Raw genomic sequence first — 17,248 nt, forward strand, 5'->3', positions numbered from 1 at the left:
GGCCTAAGGGAGTGTAGGATAGAGTAAGAGGGTGACCGAAGTAGTGGTGAGGACGGGTTAAGGGGGCAAATGGTGAGATGGGTGTCAGAGAGAAGCTTTGTAACCTCCTCTGTGGTAACAGGGTCAAAAGAGGAGAGTAACGAGTGTGTTGGTGGGTTTGGAACATGAATTGGGGAAGGTGACTGGACAGTGGCCATCTGATCCCGGATTGTATCTATTTTGTTTTTGAAATGAATGGCAATGTCCTGGGCAGTGATTGAGTTAGTGGGTGGAGGCGGTGGTGGACATAGTAGAGAGTTAAAAGTAGAAAAGAGTTGACGAGGTCTGGATGAGAGTGTGTTAATGAGAGTGACAAAATAAGTGTGTTTGGCAGTGCTAAGGAAGGAATTATATTTTAATAGGGTAGCTTCATACAGGGTGAATTCTTGCAGAAGCCTAGTTTTTCGCCACAGTCGTTCATAAGCGCAGTTATGTCGTTTTAGATGTCTGGTTTCTTTAGTTTGCCACGGTTGTAGTGGACGTGGTCGAAGTCTGCTTGTAGTGAGGGGAGCCAAAGTGTCCAGAGAGGATGAAAGTGAGCTGCATGAAATAATCATTAAAATCATAAAACATAGCCAAATGTGACATCTAGTGGTTCAAACTAGTAATTATCAAACGAAAAATACCTTTCATTGGATCTGAAACAGAAATAACATCTATTGCTTAGTTTGCTGACATGCTTAATGGTTTCTGTGTATACATGATGTAAAATGCTGCATAAATGTAATGTAAAATGATTTTTGCAGTCTCTAAAAAATTCATCATAATGAATACATTTTAGTGTTTTTTACATTATGATGAAAGTGGTGTGTTGAGCAAGCTTTACATTTTAAATCATCTTGATTAATGATATGTTAGTAATTAAAACTATATGAAAGTCAATAACAGAATGAAAATAGAAAGTGTTTTCTGGAATCAGCTAACATACAAAATGTACTGTATGACTGGAGTGTACTTTTGTGAAGTTTAATGCTTTTGCTGTTTGACTTTTTCTCCAGTTCATTTCAGTTTTGAATCATTTGAACATTAGTCATCAAAAATGTCACTATAATGTGTTGCTCCAAACAAAGAAGAGACAACATTTTATAAAGTTATTTCACAACTTCTTGGATACGTGACCAACATTTTGATTGCAAGTCTTCATTTTTTAAGAAAAATAGTAGGCTTCTCCAGATCAATGATATAAAGTACACTGCAAGAATTTTAGCAAACCTCATTGCAAGATTGACTTGCTAATATTCTGTTTAAACTGACACATGAATTCCACTGCCTTTTTCCTGAGTTCTAAGAAGGATATAATCATTCCCAATGTTGTTTAGTAGTGATGAACAATGTGTCTGGGTTTGATTTGCCGAATGTTCGTCAAACTCTTCGTACATTCCAGAAATTGCCAAACTTACTAAGAACCACACTGAAGTCAGAGTCAATTCTGCCCATTTCAAGGCTAATAGGTAAGGATTGCCAAGCAAAGGGAATGGGCAGCTGGGCACTACCATGGGGAACATGTACCATTGCAAAAAATACTGTTTAGCAGGGAGAGGGTCCTAACAAACAGCAACAAGAGTCCTACCAGACAGTGGCAAAACGGTTTCGTAGTATAGCTTTTGATCTTCTTTCACACTGTATTGTCTTAAAAGTTTTTAATAAAATTTCAAAACAGAGTGCACAAATACACTTCAAAACCACAACTACACATTCCAGAGACAAAGCAGTTGTTATCCTGAAATAAAAATTACTGTGCCATATTTTAGAGACAATTACCACGCATATAGTACAGTGCATAGGGAGTATGTAAGCAGCTTGATTTGGCTGCAATGTAACAGGGAACAAAGAGGCAGTTTTCATCCTGAAATAAACCATAGAGTGTATTATTTCAGAGACAGCAGCAGGAAATATTGCACAGGCTCAAATTATGTAAGCAGTTTTTTTTGGTCTGCAATGAAAGATGAAGAGATGAGTCAGGTTTAAACTTAAAATAAAACTTAGAGTGTATTATTTCTAAGACAAAAAAAATAAATATTGTATAGACCATTTCAGCTTTTTTTACTAGGTTTTCAATTTCAACTGAAATTATTTCTGACACAACAGCTGGAAATATTGTACAAACCCAATACCTGCTGCACTGCAGCAGATGGAGTAGAACACAGCATGTAGCTTTTCATCCCAAAAATCTACATTTAAATTAATATTTTATATTTATGATTTTATAATTTATGTGCTGCTCCCACTGAGCAGCACATAAATTATAATGGTCAGCAGCTTCCACTTTGTGGTGAAGAATCATGTGTCTCCTCATCCATGTGGTACCCAAATATCTAGTATATGTACAATGCTTGATATGCTGCAGGCAGAGTTTGCAAACCCCTATGGTTTTGCCAGTAGCAGATGTCTAAAAAAAGGCTCCAAGTGTTGAGCTATGTGGAGGGACCCTAGGGATAGCAGTGGCCCGCACCCACGGGAAAGTGTGATCCAGAAGGACAGCTGCTTCCTGCACTTCTCTTAAGATGTCCATGCCCTGGACGACATCCTGCCTCCTGATGTTGCGTCTATCATCTCAAGGGACCTACAGCATTTCTTCTTTTAGACATCCAGCCTATTACTTCTGATATTCATCCTATACCTCCGAGAGGAGCTTCCTTTTCCCACTGTATAATATGGTAAAAACAGCTTGACTAGAAGTTTGAATGCCTGGTAATTCAAGGAAACAGTGGTGATAATAGGACACCTGGGGTATACGGGGACATCACAACGTTACTCTCTACATGTACTGTAATTAGTGCTTTTCAATGTATATATGTAATTTTTAATGTGTACCGATAAAAATTGCTTTACATTTTTATATGCAAGTCTGATTGTAATTGCACCTTAAAGTCCTGTTAACTTGTTTGTTTTGGGTATTTCAAAAATGTTTGGGATATGGTGCATTGATGTTTAGTTTTGACCCCTAACACCTTCTCTTTTCTTGATATCTTGATATTTGAATGAATTGAACTACTAGTCTGGGTTGTAAAACCAATAATGCTAACTTTTATATATGTTACATTTATGCATGCAATGCTTTATCTACCACATGAACAGTAAAAGAAAATACTGTATTTTTACAGGAGCTTTTATGATCCCCTTCCTTATACTATTGGTGTTTGAAGGCATTCCGCTACTGTTTATAGAATTTGCAATTGGACAACGTCTAAGAAAAGGCAGTGTGGGAGTATGGAGCTCCATCCACCCAACGCTAAAAGGAGTTGGTAAGCTTTATTACTAAGAATGAAACAATTTAGAAAGAAGAAACATAAAATAAATTCACAAATTTAATAGAATGCACAAAGATATTGTCTAACACTACATATAAACTTGTTGTTTTCCAACATGGTCATCAAGTACAACATGCTTTAACATGCCTTCAGCTAGCTTCACATCTGTGATCTATTATACCTGGAAAAAAAATTACAGTATATTGTTTGAAAGGGTTACTAATAATGTGCACAAATATGTATTTCTAAACATCCAAAACTGTACACAAATTGTAGTGCAGCTTATTACTCTATGTACGCCATTGTTGCATGCAAAATGACAATTGGTCATTTTCTTGTGGAATTACTGGTCATAAGTCAGCTGTGGAAAGTATCGCATACCACTATGACTCCTTTCATTTAATGATAAATCACTGAGCTAAACTAAGCTAGGCTTACCTAGGCTAAGCTGAAATCCACACCATCAGATGTCTTTCACTTAAGTATAAGTGAGAATGGTCTCCAAAAACGCTTTATGAACAAAAATACATTTTGGAATAAATTGGTTTCTTCCATGCTCATGTCACAGGGGAGAACATGTTATAGTAATACTTAAACCAAGCATGTTAAACATGTTTCCACATATATAGGAAAATGCAAAGTGTGCAGTGTCACTCATCTAAATTTGTCATGACTTTTTACACTGTACTGCCCTTTGACAGCTGCAGGCTGACAGCTCGAAATATTATAGTGCCTCTCTTAATGAGGTGGCATTTTTTTTGCAAACAAATGCGATTATCATGACTACCCTTAAAAAGGCACCCTTAAAAAGTATGCGAAATCTCAAGGCACCCCAGACTTTACATAAGTAGCCCCCCTTCACATTAGAAGTCCTCTCCCTTTCACATCAGGAGCTCTCTTGACATCGGAAGCCTCCCTTTTATATGAGAAGCCCCCCTTAACATCAGAGTCCCCCCATTATATGAGAGCTCTACTTTCACATCAGGGTTCCCCCTTCACATTAGAAGCCCCCCCTTCACGTCCCACCATCACAAAATTTCATGCCATCCTTGAAGAAGCCAGAAGGCACCCCAGTGTGCCAGGGCACCCTGGTTGAGAAAGGCTGACTTAGAGAACTACCTCTTTTCATATAATAGCTTGACTCTTGTCTCAGTTTTGCCTATTGTACATATTACTTGATAACTTTGATTTTAAAGGTGGATTTTTCCTCAGATGCTAAGGAGACTTAGGGAGAACAATTTTTACTGACACCAGGTTTATTAGCTTAGTATGTGGGATGAGCACCCTGAAGTTTAGGTATCTCACACAAGTGCATTTTGTCCAGATGATTTCCACACTGAGCTGCAGCAACTACCATCAACTCATTCAGGGATTCAAACCTCTTTTTTGAGACTAAGGGGCTTTGTTTATTGAATTTGCTGAATGTGTTTGTAAATCAATAGAAATATGATAATATGAAAACATTATGTTTATCTTTTAGGAATTGCATCAATGCTGGTGTCCTTTTTTGTGGGTTTATACTACAATACCATTATAGCTTGGGTTATGTGGTATTTTTTCAACTCATTTCAAGATCCTTTGCCATGGAGTGAATGTCCACTAAATGCAAACCGAACAGGTGAAATGTTTAGACTTTTTTTTGTACATTTAAAAGAACTATACTGTATCTTCATTTATTACTATTAATACCAGTACCGTACATTAAAGTAATTGTTATCAATCTTACTTGCTTGCCACACCATATCTTATGATAGTACACCTAGTGACTTTATAATGATGTGCAGTTCACTTGCTTGACCTCATCTCCTCGATTTATAAGTCCTTACTTCAAGGATGACAATCTGCTTGTCCAAGTTATGCTAATGGAAGGAATAGTGGAGAAACTGTTTGGAAACGATGGACTGGGAACAAATATGGGATGCCGTGTCCCATATTTCTATCAATGCAAACTCATTTGAGTCTAATTATGAACATTTCATGTGGTGGTACCTAGTACCCAAAAGAATAGCTCACATTCTACCTTGATACTCAGTAACTGTTTTGGGGGCAGATCCATGGATAGCACATTTAAACATATATTCAGAAATTGACAGAAAATAAAATGGTTCTGGTACCATATTGCATGCGCATTATCTCCACTAAAACTCAATTGAAGCATTACTGAACTGTGTCCTGGTAACAATTGCCATTAAAACAGAATGTAATGGGAAATAGAAAATGTAGAGTTGTCCCTAGAACAGAAGGTAAAGGTAAATATTCCAAGGGGGGCTCTGTTCAGTGGCAAGTGTCTTAACAGGGAAAATCTCTTTATTTAGTAGAGTTTTCATCTCATTTTTTTTTAAATCTCTGGATAAGAAGTAAGGGAAAATCTCTTCAGGAGGACACAGACAGCAAATAACAGCTTTAACCCATCCATAGCCTATTCAAAACTATTATTATTATACAGGATTTATATAGCGCCAACAATTTGCGCAGCGCTTTACAAAATGGAGGAGACAGTACAGTTCAAATACAATTTACAATACAATACAGTTTCAGTACAATAGGGTTAGGAGGGCCCTACTCGTGAGAGCTTACAATCTAGTAGGAGGGGCAAGTGATACAAAAGGTAATAATTGTGTAGATTGAGTTATTGGAAGAATTAAAAGGCAGTTATGTTGAGGTGGAATAGGGTTCCCTGAAGAGATGGGTTTTTAAGGATCGCCTAAAGGTGGGCAGTATAGAAGACAGGAGTACAGATTGGGGTAAGGAGTTGCAGAGGATGGGGGACGCTCTGGAGAAGTCCTGGAGGACGTGCGAGGAGGTAATATGAGAGCTAGAGAGCAGGAGGTCTTCAGAGGAGCGGAGAGGACGGTTTGGGTAATTTTTTGAGATCAGTGATGTAGGTTGGGGCGGAGTCCTAGATGGCTTTGTATGTTGTTGTTAATATTTTGAATTTTATTCAAAGAAACCAAAGAAAAAAATGGCTATATAAACATTTTACCATTATTTCCTGTGATGATACTGTATACTCTGTGCATTCTACATCTTTGATAAACACCTCGCTGTTTACTGAAATACTGAAACCGTCAATATACACTTTTGCAACAGAAACAATCTGGCTCTCTCTATACATATCTATCTATATCTATCTAATATATACTTTATACACACACACACGCACACTTTAAGTGTGTTTTGCATCTTTCTTAAAGCTGGAACTTGTACATTTATGTATGGTAGTAATAGATTAATGTTAAAAAATAGTAAAAAATGTGGATCCGCGCTTTATGGGTAGCCCTGAATTTAATAGATTAATGTTGTTTTAACTAGTGATCTACTTTTTATATTGGATGTAATTTCTGAATATGGACATTAGAGGGTGATATTTCATTTGGCATTTTAGTTTAGATTTTATTCTCTAAAGCTTGCCATACACCAATAGAATTGTGTTAAAAAAAATTAGTATTTGGAATGTTTGTTTGATTTTTAATAGTTAATAGTTAATGGACAATCGATTTTGACCGTAGCAATGAATTTCTTTGTTCTGATGAGATGTTTGGTGTGACCAAAAAATCATACGAAAATCTACCAGTGTATGGCCAGCTTTATTCTTAAGAAATAGCTTGTAAAAGTCTATTTGTAACGTGATTGTGCCAAAATTTGAGCTGAGGTTCATCCAAAAGGTGTAGCCTATTTGTAAGTTACTACCTCCATTGAAGAGTCAATAAAGAGGTTTTGTTCAAAACAACGCCCCAGTATGCTAATCACTGAAACCTGCAACTAGGCAGTGTTTGTAGTAGTCATTTATTAGCAGTGAGCATGCTGAGTTTTTTTTATCTTTTCAGTGTCAGCTGCAATAATTTTTTATCTCTTCTAAGTTAGCAAAATAATGCAGTACCACTCAGAGTAATGGGTATAACAAAAAATAAAAGCTGGAGTTGGGCTTTAACAAAACTAACCAATAACAGATAACCACCAACCGGAGATTGGACAAATATATATCAAATAACCTTTCATTCATAATTTTAGGTCTTGAACCTGAATGTGCACAAAGTTCTCCTGTGGATTATTACTGGTACAGAGAAACACTAAATATTTCTACGTCAATTGAAAATTCAGGCACTCTACAATGGTGGCTTGTGCTTAGTTTGGCTTGTGCTTGGGGTGTTCTATACGTGTGTACCATCAGAGGCATTGAAACAACTGGAAAGGTATTTTTTTTTTATAAAAGGAGTGCACAGTATTCTTTTGGGCGTTCACCAGTTGCTAAGAATTAAAGTCATGACATAACTTGATATAGTCCTTACAGGAAACACACATTTGTAGAAATAAAGCAATGTTAATAGGATCCTAAAAAAAACAGTACACTAACATTTGCAGACACAGTAAAGTGTACAGTTTGTGCTTTGGTGTATACAGTTGAATAATATCACTAGGTAGCACCAACTACAAGGGTGAATGCACATAGATGCAATGGACATATTGATGTGGTCCAAACACATGCATGCAGGCACGCACGCGCGCACACACACACACACACAAACACACAAAAAATCAAGGATAGATCAGTAAATCAACAATATAACACTTGAATAATGAGATATATTTTCCTTTTCAGGCAGTTTATGTGACTTCCACACTTCCATATTTGGTTCTCACCATTTTCCTGATCAGAGCTCTGACATTAAAAGGTTCAGTGAGTGGAATCATATATCTGTTCACTCCAGATGTAAGTTTTGACCTCATGCTACCAATGTATTTTATGAAAGTTGTGATGTCATGTTATCTCTAGACCAACTATAAATTGCCTTGACATGTAGCAAGGGCCTTTGTGAAAACTAAAATAGTACTTTAAACTAGAGGTGCACCACAATGGAAATTTCAAAACCGAAATTTAAAAAAATGTCAGGTCGAAACCAAAAATGTTTTTATTTTAATTTTTTCAACTTGTTTTTAATATTTTTTTAAATGTCTTTTTTATAAACTTTTTAATTTTTTTATATTTATTTTTATTTATGTATTCATTTTTTATTAAATATTTTTACTTTACTTTTAGGGGCTTTTGGGAAATATTGGCGGTCTAAACAGAACCCTGTTATTTCCCTTTTAAAATAGAAAAAGAGATTGAGTCCTCAATCTCTTTTTCTGCATCCCCCGTTATAAATGAACAGGAATCCTCATAACAAGAGGACAGACTATGTTTACTATAACCACAATCATGAATGAACAGGAGGTGATGTAGATCAATTCCCATTCATTCTTAATTGAGGGTATAGTAACCATACTATGTCCTCAATTATGTACAAACACTCAGCAATCACTGATCACTGAGTGTTTGTACTCACTCTCCTTCCTGACACGCTGTCACAGCAGGCTGAGCGAGCTGTGTGGGGAGGAGAGCTCAGCTTCCTGTGACAGCGCTGGCTGTCTCTGGGCACACACCGCTCTGCCGATTTGTGACAGGAGGCTGACCAGCATGGGAGGAGAGACGGCGGCAGCTCACAGCGCTCTCCTCCCGCAGCACTCAGCCGCCTCCCCGCTGGAGGGGAGGAGAGAATGCATGGACGCGCTGCTGTATCGGCAGAAAAATGGCACCTCTGGCATTCAGCCGAAAGTGCCATTTTCGGCCGATATGTTTCGGCGGCCGATATATCGGTGCATCCCTACTTTAAACCAGTGGGCTCCACACTGCGGCCAGTGGTGTATTTAGGTTTTGAGCTGCTCAGGTAAGACTAAACTCGGGCACACCCCCCAATCTAAATTTGCCCAACCCCTTCCTGTTTTAAAACATTTTGCATAACCTGTTAGAAGCTGGATACAGTGAGTGTGCATATAAATAGTAACAGGCACATGCTTTATCACTTCTGCCAGCATTGTAAAGAAGAGGCTGCTAAGCTTATCATACAGAACTGACTGGGTTCACCTTGGCTGGCTGGGCTGGCATCAGCCTGGCAGAGCAGAATACATTGTTGTCAGGACAGCACAGGGATCAGGAGTACGTAACAGAGGGCAGAGGTCAGGGAATGGTGTACACGGGCGCCATTATTCTGGTGATCAGTGTGAACAATGCTCCTAACATGGCTGGTCAGTGGAAAGTGAAAACGTCCCCTAACCCTCATTTTTTTTTCATATATCTACTGCTACTCATTCACTAAAGGGTTAAATCAAATAGTTAGTAAAAAGTCCAGACTTTTGATAAAATCCTTTAATTGAAAAAAAAAACAAAGACAACATTTTTGACTATTCCTTAAATTAAAAAAAAATGGCTCCATTGATGAAATCCAGCATCAATCACGATGCACGATGCCCGCCGACCCGCCGCAATAACAAAGTCACGTCGCACGACGACCGTCCGAACCCGACGTAAACTCGCCGCAAAATGACATTCCTGCTCGAATGTAAACATTCTCAGCTGCCGAATGCCAATCGGGTCTGTGAGCCGAGGAGTCATATGAAAAGCATTATGACACCTCGGCTCGTCACGGTTCGCTCTGCCCATCTGTTTATTTTCGGGCTGAATGTCATTTTGCGGTGAGTTTTCGTCGGGTTCGGACGGCCGCTGTGCAGCGGGACTTTTTTTATTGCGACGGGCGTTGTGCATCGTGATTGACGCTGGATTACATCGATGGAGCCATTTTTTGTTATTTTCTTTTTAGCTGTTTTTCAATTAAAGGAATTTTTTTCAAAAGTCTGGACTTTTTAATAACTATTTGATTTAACCTTTTAGTGAATGGGTAAGGGTACACGTACCCCTTACTTATTCACAAGGGGGGGCGGCATCTGGGTGCCCCTTAATTAAAGGGGTACCCCGATTCAAATAAGCCCCCTTGCCCGCAGACCCCCACAACCACCGGGTCAGGGTTGTGGGGAGGAGGCCCTTGTCCCCATCGACATGGGGACACCCTCCCAATGCCGAGGGCACGTGGCCTGGCAAGGCGCGGTGCAGGGGGCGCTCAATCGTCCCCCCCCTTTTCTGCCCTACCGGGCCAGTACTCGGATCAAGGGTCTGGTAGGAGTGTTAGGGGGGACCCCACATTTTTTCCTCCCCATTTTTTGGGACTGGGGTTCCCCCTTAAAATTCCTACCAGACCTAAAGGGTCTGGTAGGATTTTGGGGGGAACCCCACGCACTTTTTTTTTAACTTGGGAGAGGGTCCTTCCTAACATTCCTACTAGACCTAAAAGATCTGGTATGAATTGGGGGACCCACACGCTTTTTTTTTTTTTCATCTTCTGCAGACTAAAAAAAAATTATTTTTTTTTATAATGTCATTTTGCTGCAACAAAATTTCATCCAATAAACAAAATTTCGTCCAGACTACCGCTATCGAATTTAGGGAAATCGGAAATTCCGATTTGTTTGCATCCGTTTTTCGGATACATCCGAATCTCCAAATTTCCGAAATTAAGATCCTACAAGCATAAATCCCTAATCTATTGTGTAGTAGTTACATAATTTTTTTAAAAGGCAATTTGATCGCAAAAAAATTCTGTAACTTTACCTCAACTTTACTCTGTATTCTTACTTAAGAGAGTATACTTGAAATAGTCTTGTCTGCTTATACAACCTTTGTTCACTAGAAATCTAAAACATGTAACTTATTACCACAAATAGGTAATCTATTTTTTTAAATTAGCCCTAGGTTTGGTAAAAATCATCTGATCTATAAAACAGTCAGCAATATATTTGTCTGTTAAAGGTGAACTCCAGAAAGCTACAAAAAACTATATTTAACGCAGTTATGTATTGATAAAAAATATATACTATTATAGTAAATGACATTTTTTGAAGAATAGAGGGAACTGTAATTATTGCACTCCTGAATGTGTCACACAAGAATATAAAATTGAAAAAATATGTCAAACTGTATTAAGTACAATAGATAAATATACATACAAACATCCTCACGGGGTTAAACTTATTCAGGGTATATCAACAATGTATATATTGATTTGTAGACCACACAGATTTAATTTAAAGTTATCTGTAGTGTACAGTAAAGTTGTCTTAATACTATATAGTATCCCACTAAAAATTATACTCTTGGAGTAACTAAACTAAATCAAACCAGTTGTCTTCTTGATTAAACAAACTGACATATAATATCATATGCTAATCAACTGAACGTAAGGGCAGAGACGGCCGTAGAGAGACGAAGGATCAGCCGAAGCTAAGGCTGTATCCTTCGGCTCCATAGTGAATAACCCCCATAGTCTTTGTCTGGTGAGAAAGGGAAAAAAGAGACCCCATCAGTTGTAAAGGTCAATGCATCATGATTGAAAGCCCTGATGTCAGACACTCGACAAAAAGACACCAGACAAAGCAAAGTTTTCAACTTTGCCGACAATTGTGTCAAAGACATGAAGTCATTGTCCGGCCAGGCACGCAAGAAGTCCAAGACCATCGAGACATCCCAAACATGGGAATAACAAGGAGCAGGAGGCCGAGACAGGCGGAGGCGACAGAGTAAAGGATCCCTGCCAATCGGCAAGCCAGCCACGAGGACGTGGCCCGCAGAGATAACTGAGCGAAAGACATTGACTGTACAGTAGGATCTGCCCTCAGCAAAAGGTGCCAACAGAAAATTTATCACATCCATCACAGGAGCCGTAAAGGGATCGATTTGCCTAGTCAGACACCTATAGAGCAAGGAGTGAGCTGTAGGTGATAAGCCCAACAGATTCCAGGAACCCCAGAAATCTCCCAAACCACAAGAGGAAGACGTTCCTGAAGCACCAGTGGGTGGGGGTTCCCTTCCGGGTCTTGTAAGAGAAGAGGGTTTCAGGGAGGGAGAAGAGGGTCCGCGCAAGACAACTCCAGCAGAGCAGGGAACCAAGACTGAGCCTGCCAGAGCGGAGTGACAAGAAGGAGGCTCACCTGCTGACAGCGGACCTAATGAATCAGACGAAAAGGGAGGGAAAGCAAACCCTGCGGCCACCTCTGAATAAACTCATGACAGTGAGAACGGGTCAGGAAGCCAACTGAAGAACCGTGGCATTGATTATTCCAACAGGGGGCAAAAAGGTCCAGCGTGCAGGGGCCGAGTACCGTGAGAAGAGCAAAAACTTCCAGTTGCTGGCATCCCTCCAAAACCGGGAGAACCAATCTGCCATGAAATTGTCCACACCCGGTAGATATTCGGCAGAAAGAGAGATGTGGTAAAAGGTCCTTTGTGAGAGTGGACATACGCTCTGAACCGGCACCCCCCCCAAACGATTGATGTATCGTACCACTGACACGTTGTTCATACGTAGTAAGATAGAAGAGTTCAAGAGACCCAGCGAAAGAGCCAGCTAGAAGCTCCAAGCAGTTGATGTGTAAGAAACACTCTGCTGACGTCCAGCGACCTCCCATCGCTAAATCCGCACAGGTCGCGCCCCAGCCCCAAAGGCTGGTGTTGGATTCCAGAACTAAATCTGGCTAAGCATGAAGATCGCTGTCCCATTCCACGCATCCATGTGTCAAAGCCACCATCTGAGTTCAACCTGGACGTCCCTCATTATCTTTGGAACAGTGTTTTCGAGTGCGGTGAGTTAATGGACTTCACCCACAAAACAGACGGCCCACTAGCAATATGCTGGGGCTCACCCAGCACACAGAAGGCACAGGAACTGTAGGAATAAAGCACAGAGCCATAGGTGGGGCTCACCCACAAAAAAACAGAAAGGCACAGGCACAGTGAATGAAGTTGGGGCTCACCTAGATCTGAGAGGGTAGGGAGAGTGGTTGGGAGTGGTTAGAGGTAACCGTGGCCCCAATAGAATGGCAGCCGCGACAGAAAGATGGGCCACAGGAAAATGGTGGAGGAGGAGGAGCTACACAAAAAGCAGTGGTTGCCTTCCAGCCAGGCTGCGGCTGTAACACAATGGCGGCCATGACTGAAGGAGGGCCACAGGAAAATGGCGGCGAAAGCGGAGTAACAAGCTGAAGTGGTCGCCTGCCGGCCAGACCGTGCCTGCACCAAAATGGCGGCTGTGGCTGGTGGAGGTGACCACAGGAAAATGGTGGCGGAGCCCGTGCCTGAGAGTAGCGGCCTCGGAATGGGTATCCGACCAGCGGGGAAGAAAAATGCTGCCAGAGGCTCCCCACACCCAGGACAAAGGATGGACAGGCTAACCCATAGTGCGGGAAGAAGGGGGGGGGGCGCAAGTATAGGAAACACACAGGAGTAGAAATTTGCAATGAGAAAAATTAGATTACAGGGAATGTGAAATGTATGAGTCACTGACCTGCCATGAGGAGCAGCAACCTGCCAAGAGGACGTTACCTTACATGGGCGTTTTTCTTTGCTGCTGTGGGGAGTCAGTATAGAGAGTTATGCAAAATATGAATCCTCCTGTCTTGCCATAAAATAAAGTAAAATTAACCTTTAAATAATCATATGGACATCCAATTCTTCATTTAGGCTATTAGTAGAAAGGGTATCTAAATGAAAAATCCAATATGATTCCTGAGAACACAGTCACTCTCTCATACCTGGGTGGAAATTACATGGATGGCAAAAATACATAGTTTACTGGAGTCATTGTTAGGATGGGAAGAAAAATGTCCAGAGACGAGAACCTTTTTCTACATTTCGCCCGTGTTTTCTAAAACAAACCCTTAAAGGTCTGACACTTTTACCCACGTGCATAAAGCCACAAGGGCGGGTGAGACATTACACCACTTAAGAAGTAGAGCAAGTAATAAAATCACAAGTAGCATGTTTTACCTTTTCTGTCCTGGAAAGAATGTTGGCTATGTCTAATATGGGAACAGGCAAAGCATCTGAGCTTACGACACTGGAAAATTCCAGAAAGGGGCAGAAACATAGGTAAAATATGATCTGTAGAGATTACCAATTTGGGTAATTTACTAGTAACAATAAATTCTTTAACACATTTAGCTTTATGAAAAACCACAATGGTTTTTGTGGAAATTGAGATTGTAACTTAGGATCGTTGAGTAAAATGTGCCAGTTTTTGCAGATAACAGAGAAAATATATCGAAATCCATCATTGAAGTGAGTGATAAACAATGGACCTTCAAATGGGGTCCTCCTAGATTTTTCCAAGGTTTCATTCAACCTTTCTACCGAGGGTGTATAAAGATCAAGATTTTCTCTGAGTAACAAGGAAAGCAGAGGTAGTATTATCTTTGCCCACAAATGCATGGGCCCATCCCACTTGAAGAAATAACCCCTTTTTGGCCAATATCCTCCATTGCTCAAAACATAGTCAACCCAGACAGCCATGCTCCAGTGCCAATAGGGATTCAAGAAGGAATGGCTTTCTGTGCCTGCCATGTTTTGAGAAGAGCAGGATACTGGCCAATGCTCTAAACCATTACTTGTGTGTATACATTCTGCTTGAGCTATTGTGTAACAACAGACTTTTTTAAACAGAGAGACAGAGGGATCAATGAAAACATGTAAAAGGGAGCATGAAGCTCCACCTGCTGGTTTAAATGGAGAAAACAAAATGTTAATATGTCATGTTTACCTAGATTACAATTTTTTTAAACATTTTAAATTTACTAACCCTCTCCATAATAACAAAAATATGAGAATAATTTTGATAATATATGAGAATATTTTTATCTTGCATTTTTCTTAGGTCAAGGAACTGGCAAATCCGGTTACTTGGTTGGATGCTGGTGCACAAGTCTTCTACTCTTTCTCTCTTGCATTTGGGGGCCTTATTTCTTTTTCAAGCTACAATTCTATACAGTAAGTATACATTTTATGTTTAAATAGCATGTCATTAAAAAAGTTGGGGGCTACTTAGCAACTAGCAACTGTTGAGACCATAAACACTTTGTTCAGGAGTATTTTATTACAATATAGCATATAACATGCAGGAGTATATGTACATAGTATAGTGGTCAGGAGTATGTTACATACTCACAGTAAAGAGATCCTTTTCTCAAGAAAAAATCCCCTCTTCCACCACATACCTCTGTACCCCTTGTCCACTGCTCACCTTTGTACCCCTCTCCTGCAGCTCACCTCTTCTCCATTCTTCTGAAGCTCACCTCTGTACCCCTCATCCACAGCTCACCCTCTGTTACCAGCTCAACTGTTAACCCACATGCTGGAACTCAACATTGGCCATGCCACAGTGGTTGCACTTGATACAAATGGCAGTCTATGAGCATTTGTGCAAGTATGGGACAAGGACAGTCTTTGGGGGTCTTCATCACGTCATTTACTCCTGATATTGGACATGTGTACTATTTTGTCACAGTTCGAGAAGACGACCAGAATGGTGAGCCATGACTAGTCAGGGATAGTAACACAATCCCTATGGTGTTCCTACTGGAGCACATGCTGCATAGTGCAATAGGCCAGGCTCTGGAGGCACAGCAAGAGGAAGAGGAGGACTTCCTACTCTTAGGAAGGCCAGCAGGGTCCTTTTATAACTGACTCCCTCTGTGAGGCTGAGACATTAGCAGGCAGAAGAGGAGCATGAGAAGGAGGGTGGGGTGCCCGTGCTTCAAAAGATATGGGGCAGATTCTCAGGGGTGTCTTTCACCCCTCCCAAACCCCAGGAGTTGTTCACAGATGGGGGAAATCTTTGAGGACAGTGTTGTCCTCAACAACTCCGAGGACTAATGCAAGGGGGAAATTACAGATCTCATACTGTCTTCCCAGAGGGAGCAATAAATGTGCCACTTAGAAGAGATGTTGAGGAATAACCTCTCCAGAGAGTGGCAGGATCCTTTTTCATGGCCAATGTGTCTCTGATCCTCATATTTCTGGAAGGAGCAGCAGTGGTAGCGGCTGTATAGGCTGGAGCACTGGCAGTGGAGCTGTGAGCTTGCCCTGCGGCCAGTGTGCTATTAGAGAAGGGTATTTTGCAGTGGCTTTGTAACAAAGAGACAAATCCACCTTTCCCCTGACACAGTTGACCAGTTAAAAATTGGACTAGTCTTCAATTAAAACCTGCTTGATCTCTCCCAGTTAAACTGTTGCCTAGTAAAAGTGCTTCCATACTGTGCATGGAGTCAGGACAATATTTTGCAGGAAACAATAGCAGTACTAAAGCTATTTGTACACACAGGAATTACCTTCTAGAGCTGGTGCTTAAATACCCCTCTGAGGTGGCATGCCCAGCATCACTTCAGGTGGTTCTGGATGTTCTGGCATGGATTCTGTGGCTATTACTAGGCATACAGGCCCAGAATCTGTAAGAGCCATTAGAAGCAATGGCAGGGCTCCTCCGAGTACCATTAGAGGTATTGGTGGGTCTTCTGAAAGTCTTGACTGGGATTCTCAGAGAAGATTTGTAAAATCTGGGAGGGACTCTGCAAGTACTATAACACACTAATTGTTGTCCCTCCTGTTCAAAATTTGATTTGGCCTACTCCAAGTGTTCAATTCCTTTTTATGTAGTCTCTAGAATATAAAATCATTTATTCTGTGAAATATATACACTTTAATGTGACTTTTGGCTGAAAAGCTGCATTCTGTGTATCATTTTGAAAATGCAGCCTTCTTCATTTTTGTCCAGCGAAACTGCATGTGCTTTGTGTAAATCAACCAGCTGTTATGAGGGGGCAAAATCATATGTTCTTAGTGTATTTTCTGTTCTGATTGAATGTTCTTTGAGTGATTCCATCAATAACACTGACTCTGCTGTTTCTCTTCGTAAAATAGATACACTGTTGCATAGTAATTGGAATGAATATTTCCACATGTGAAGATCTATTAACAGTTAGGAGACTTTAGTGCTATAGTACTGGATCAAATGCTGAAAAACTAGATAAATAAACAGTGAAGTGCTGTGAATGAGTGTTCCATCAATTACGTTGACCCTGCTGTCTCTCTCTGGGAATGGATACAGTCAGCATGAATGTACTCACAGTTGTGAAGATCTGTAAACAGAGCAAACAAAAAATAAAAGCTCTGTTTCTCATTAGTTTGACACCGCGGTCTACTCTTAAACTAAAGCAGCACGCCCGCCTTCCATTTTTTCCTTCCCCTTACCCCCCCCCCC

At 40.4% G+C, this 17,248-nt stretch overlaps 1 protein-coding gene across 1 annotated transcript in view; it reads left to right on the forward strand.

Moving 5' to 3' along the window:
- The window catches only part of SLC6A19 (solute carrier family 6 member 19), a 71,418-nt gene that overhangs the window by 16,756 nt on the left and 37,414 nt on the right, over positions 1-17,248 (forward strand). The window contains exons 2-6 of the mRNA XM_018568852.1: positions 3,144-3,284; positions 4,771-4,908; positions 7,302-7,483; positions 7,891-8,001; positions 14,867-14,979. Coding sequence (XP_018424354.1) covers positions 3,144-3,284; positions 4,771-4,908; positions 7,302-7,483; positions 7,891-8,001; positions 14,867-14,979 — 685 coding nt within the window. The remainder of the gene's footprint in view (positions 1-3,143; positions 3,285-4,770; positions 4,909-7,301; positions 7,484-7,890; positions 8,002-14,866; positions 14,980-17,248) is intronic.

This window comes from Nanorana parkeri, unplaced genomic scaffold (assembly GCF_000935625.1).
Source record: "Nanorana parkeri isolate BGI_ZX_2015 unplaced genomic scaffold, ASM93562v1 scaffold1252, whole genome shotgun sequence".
NCBI classification, from domain to species: domain Eukaryota; kingdom Metazoa; phylum Chordata; class Amphibia; order Anura; family Dicroglossidae; genus Nanorana; species Nanorana parkeri.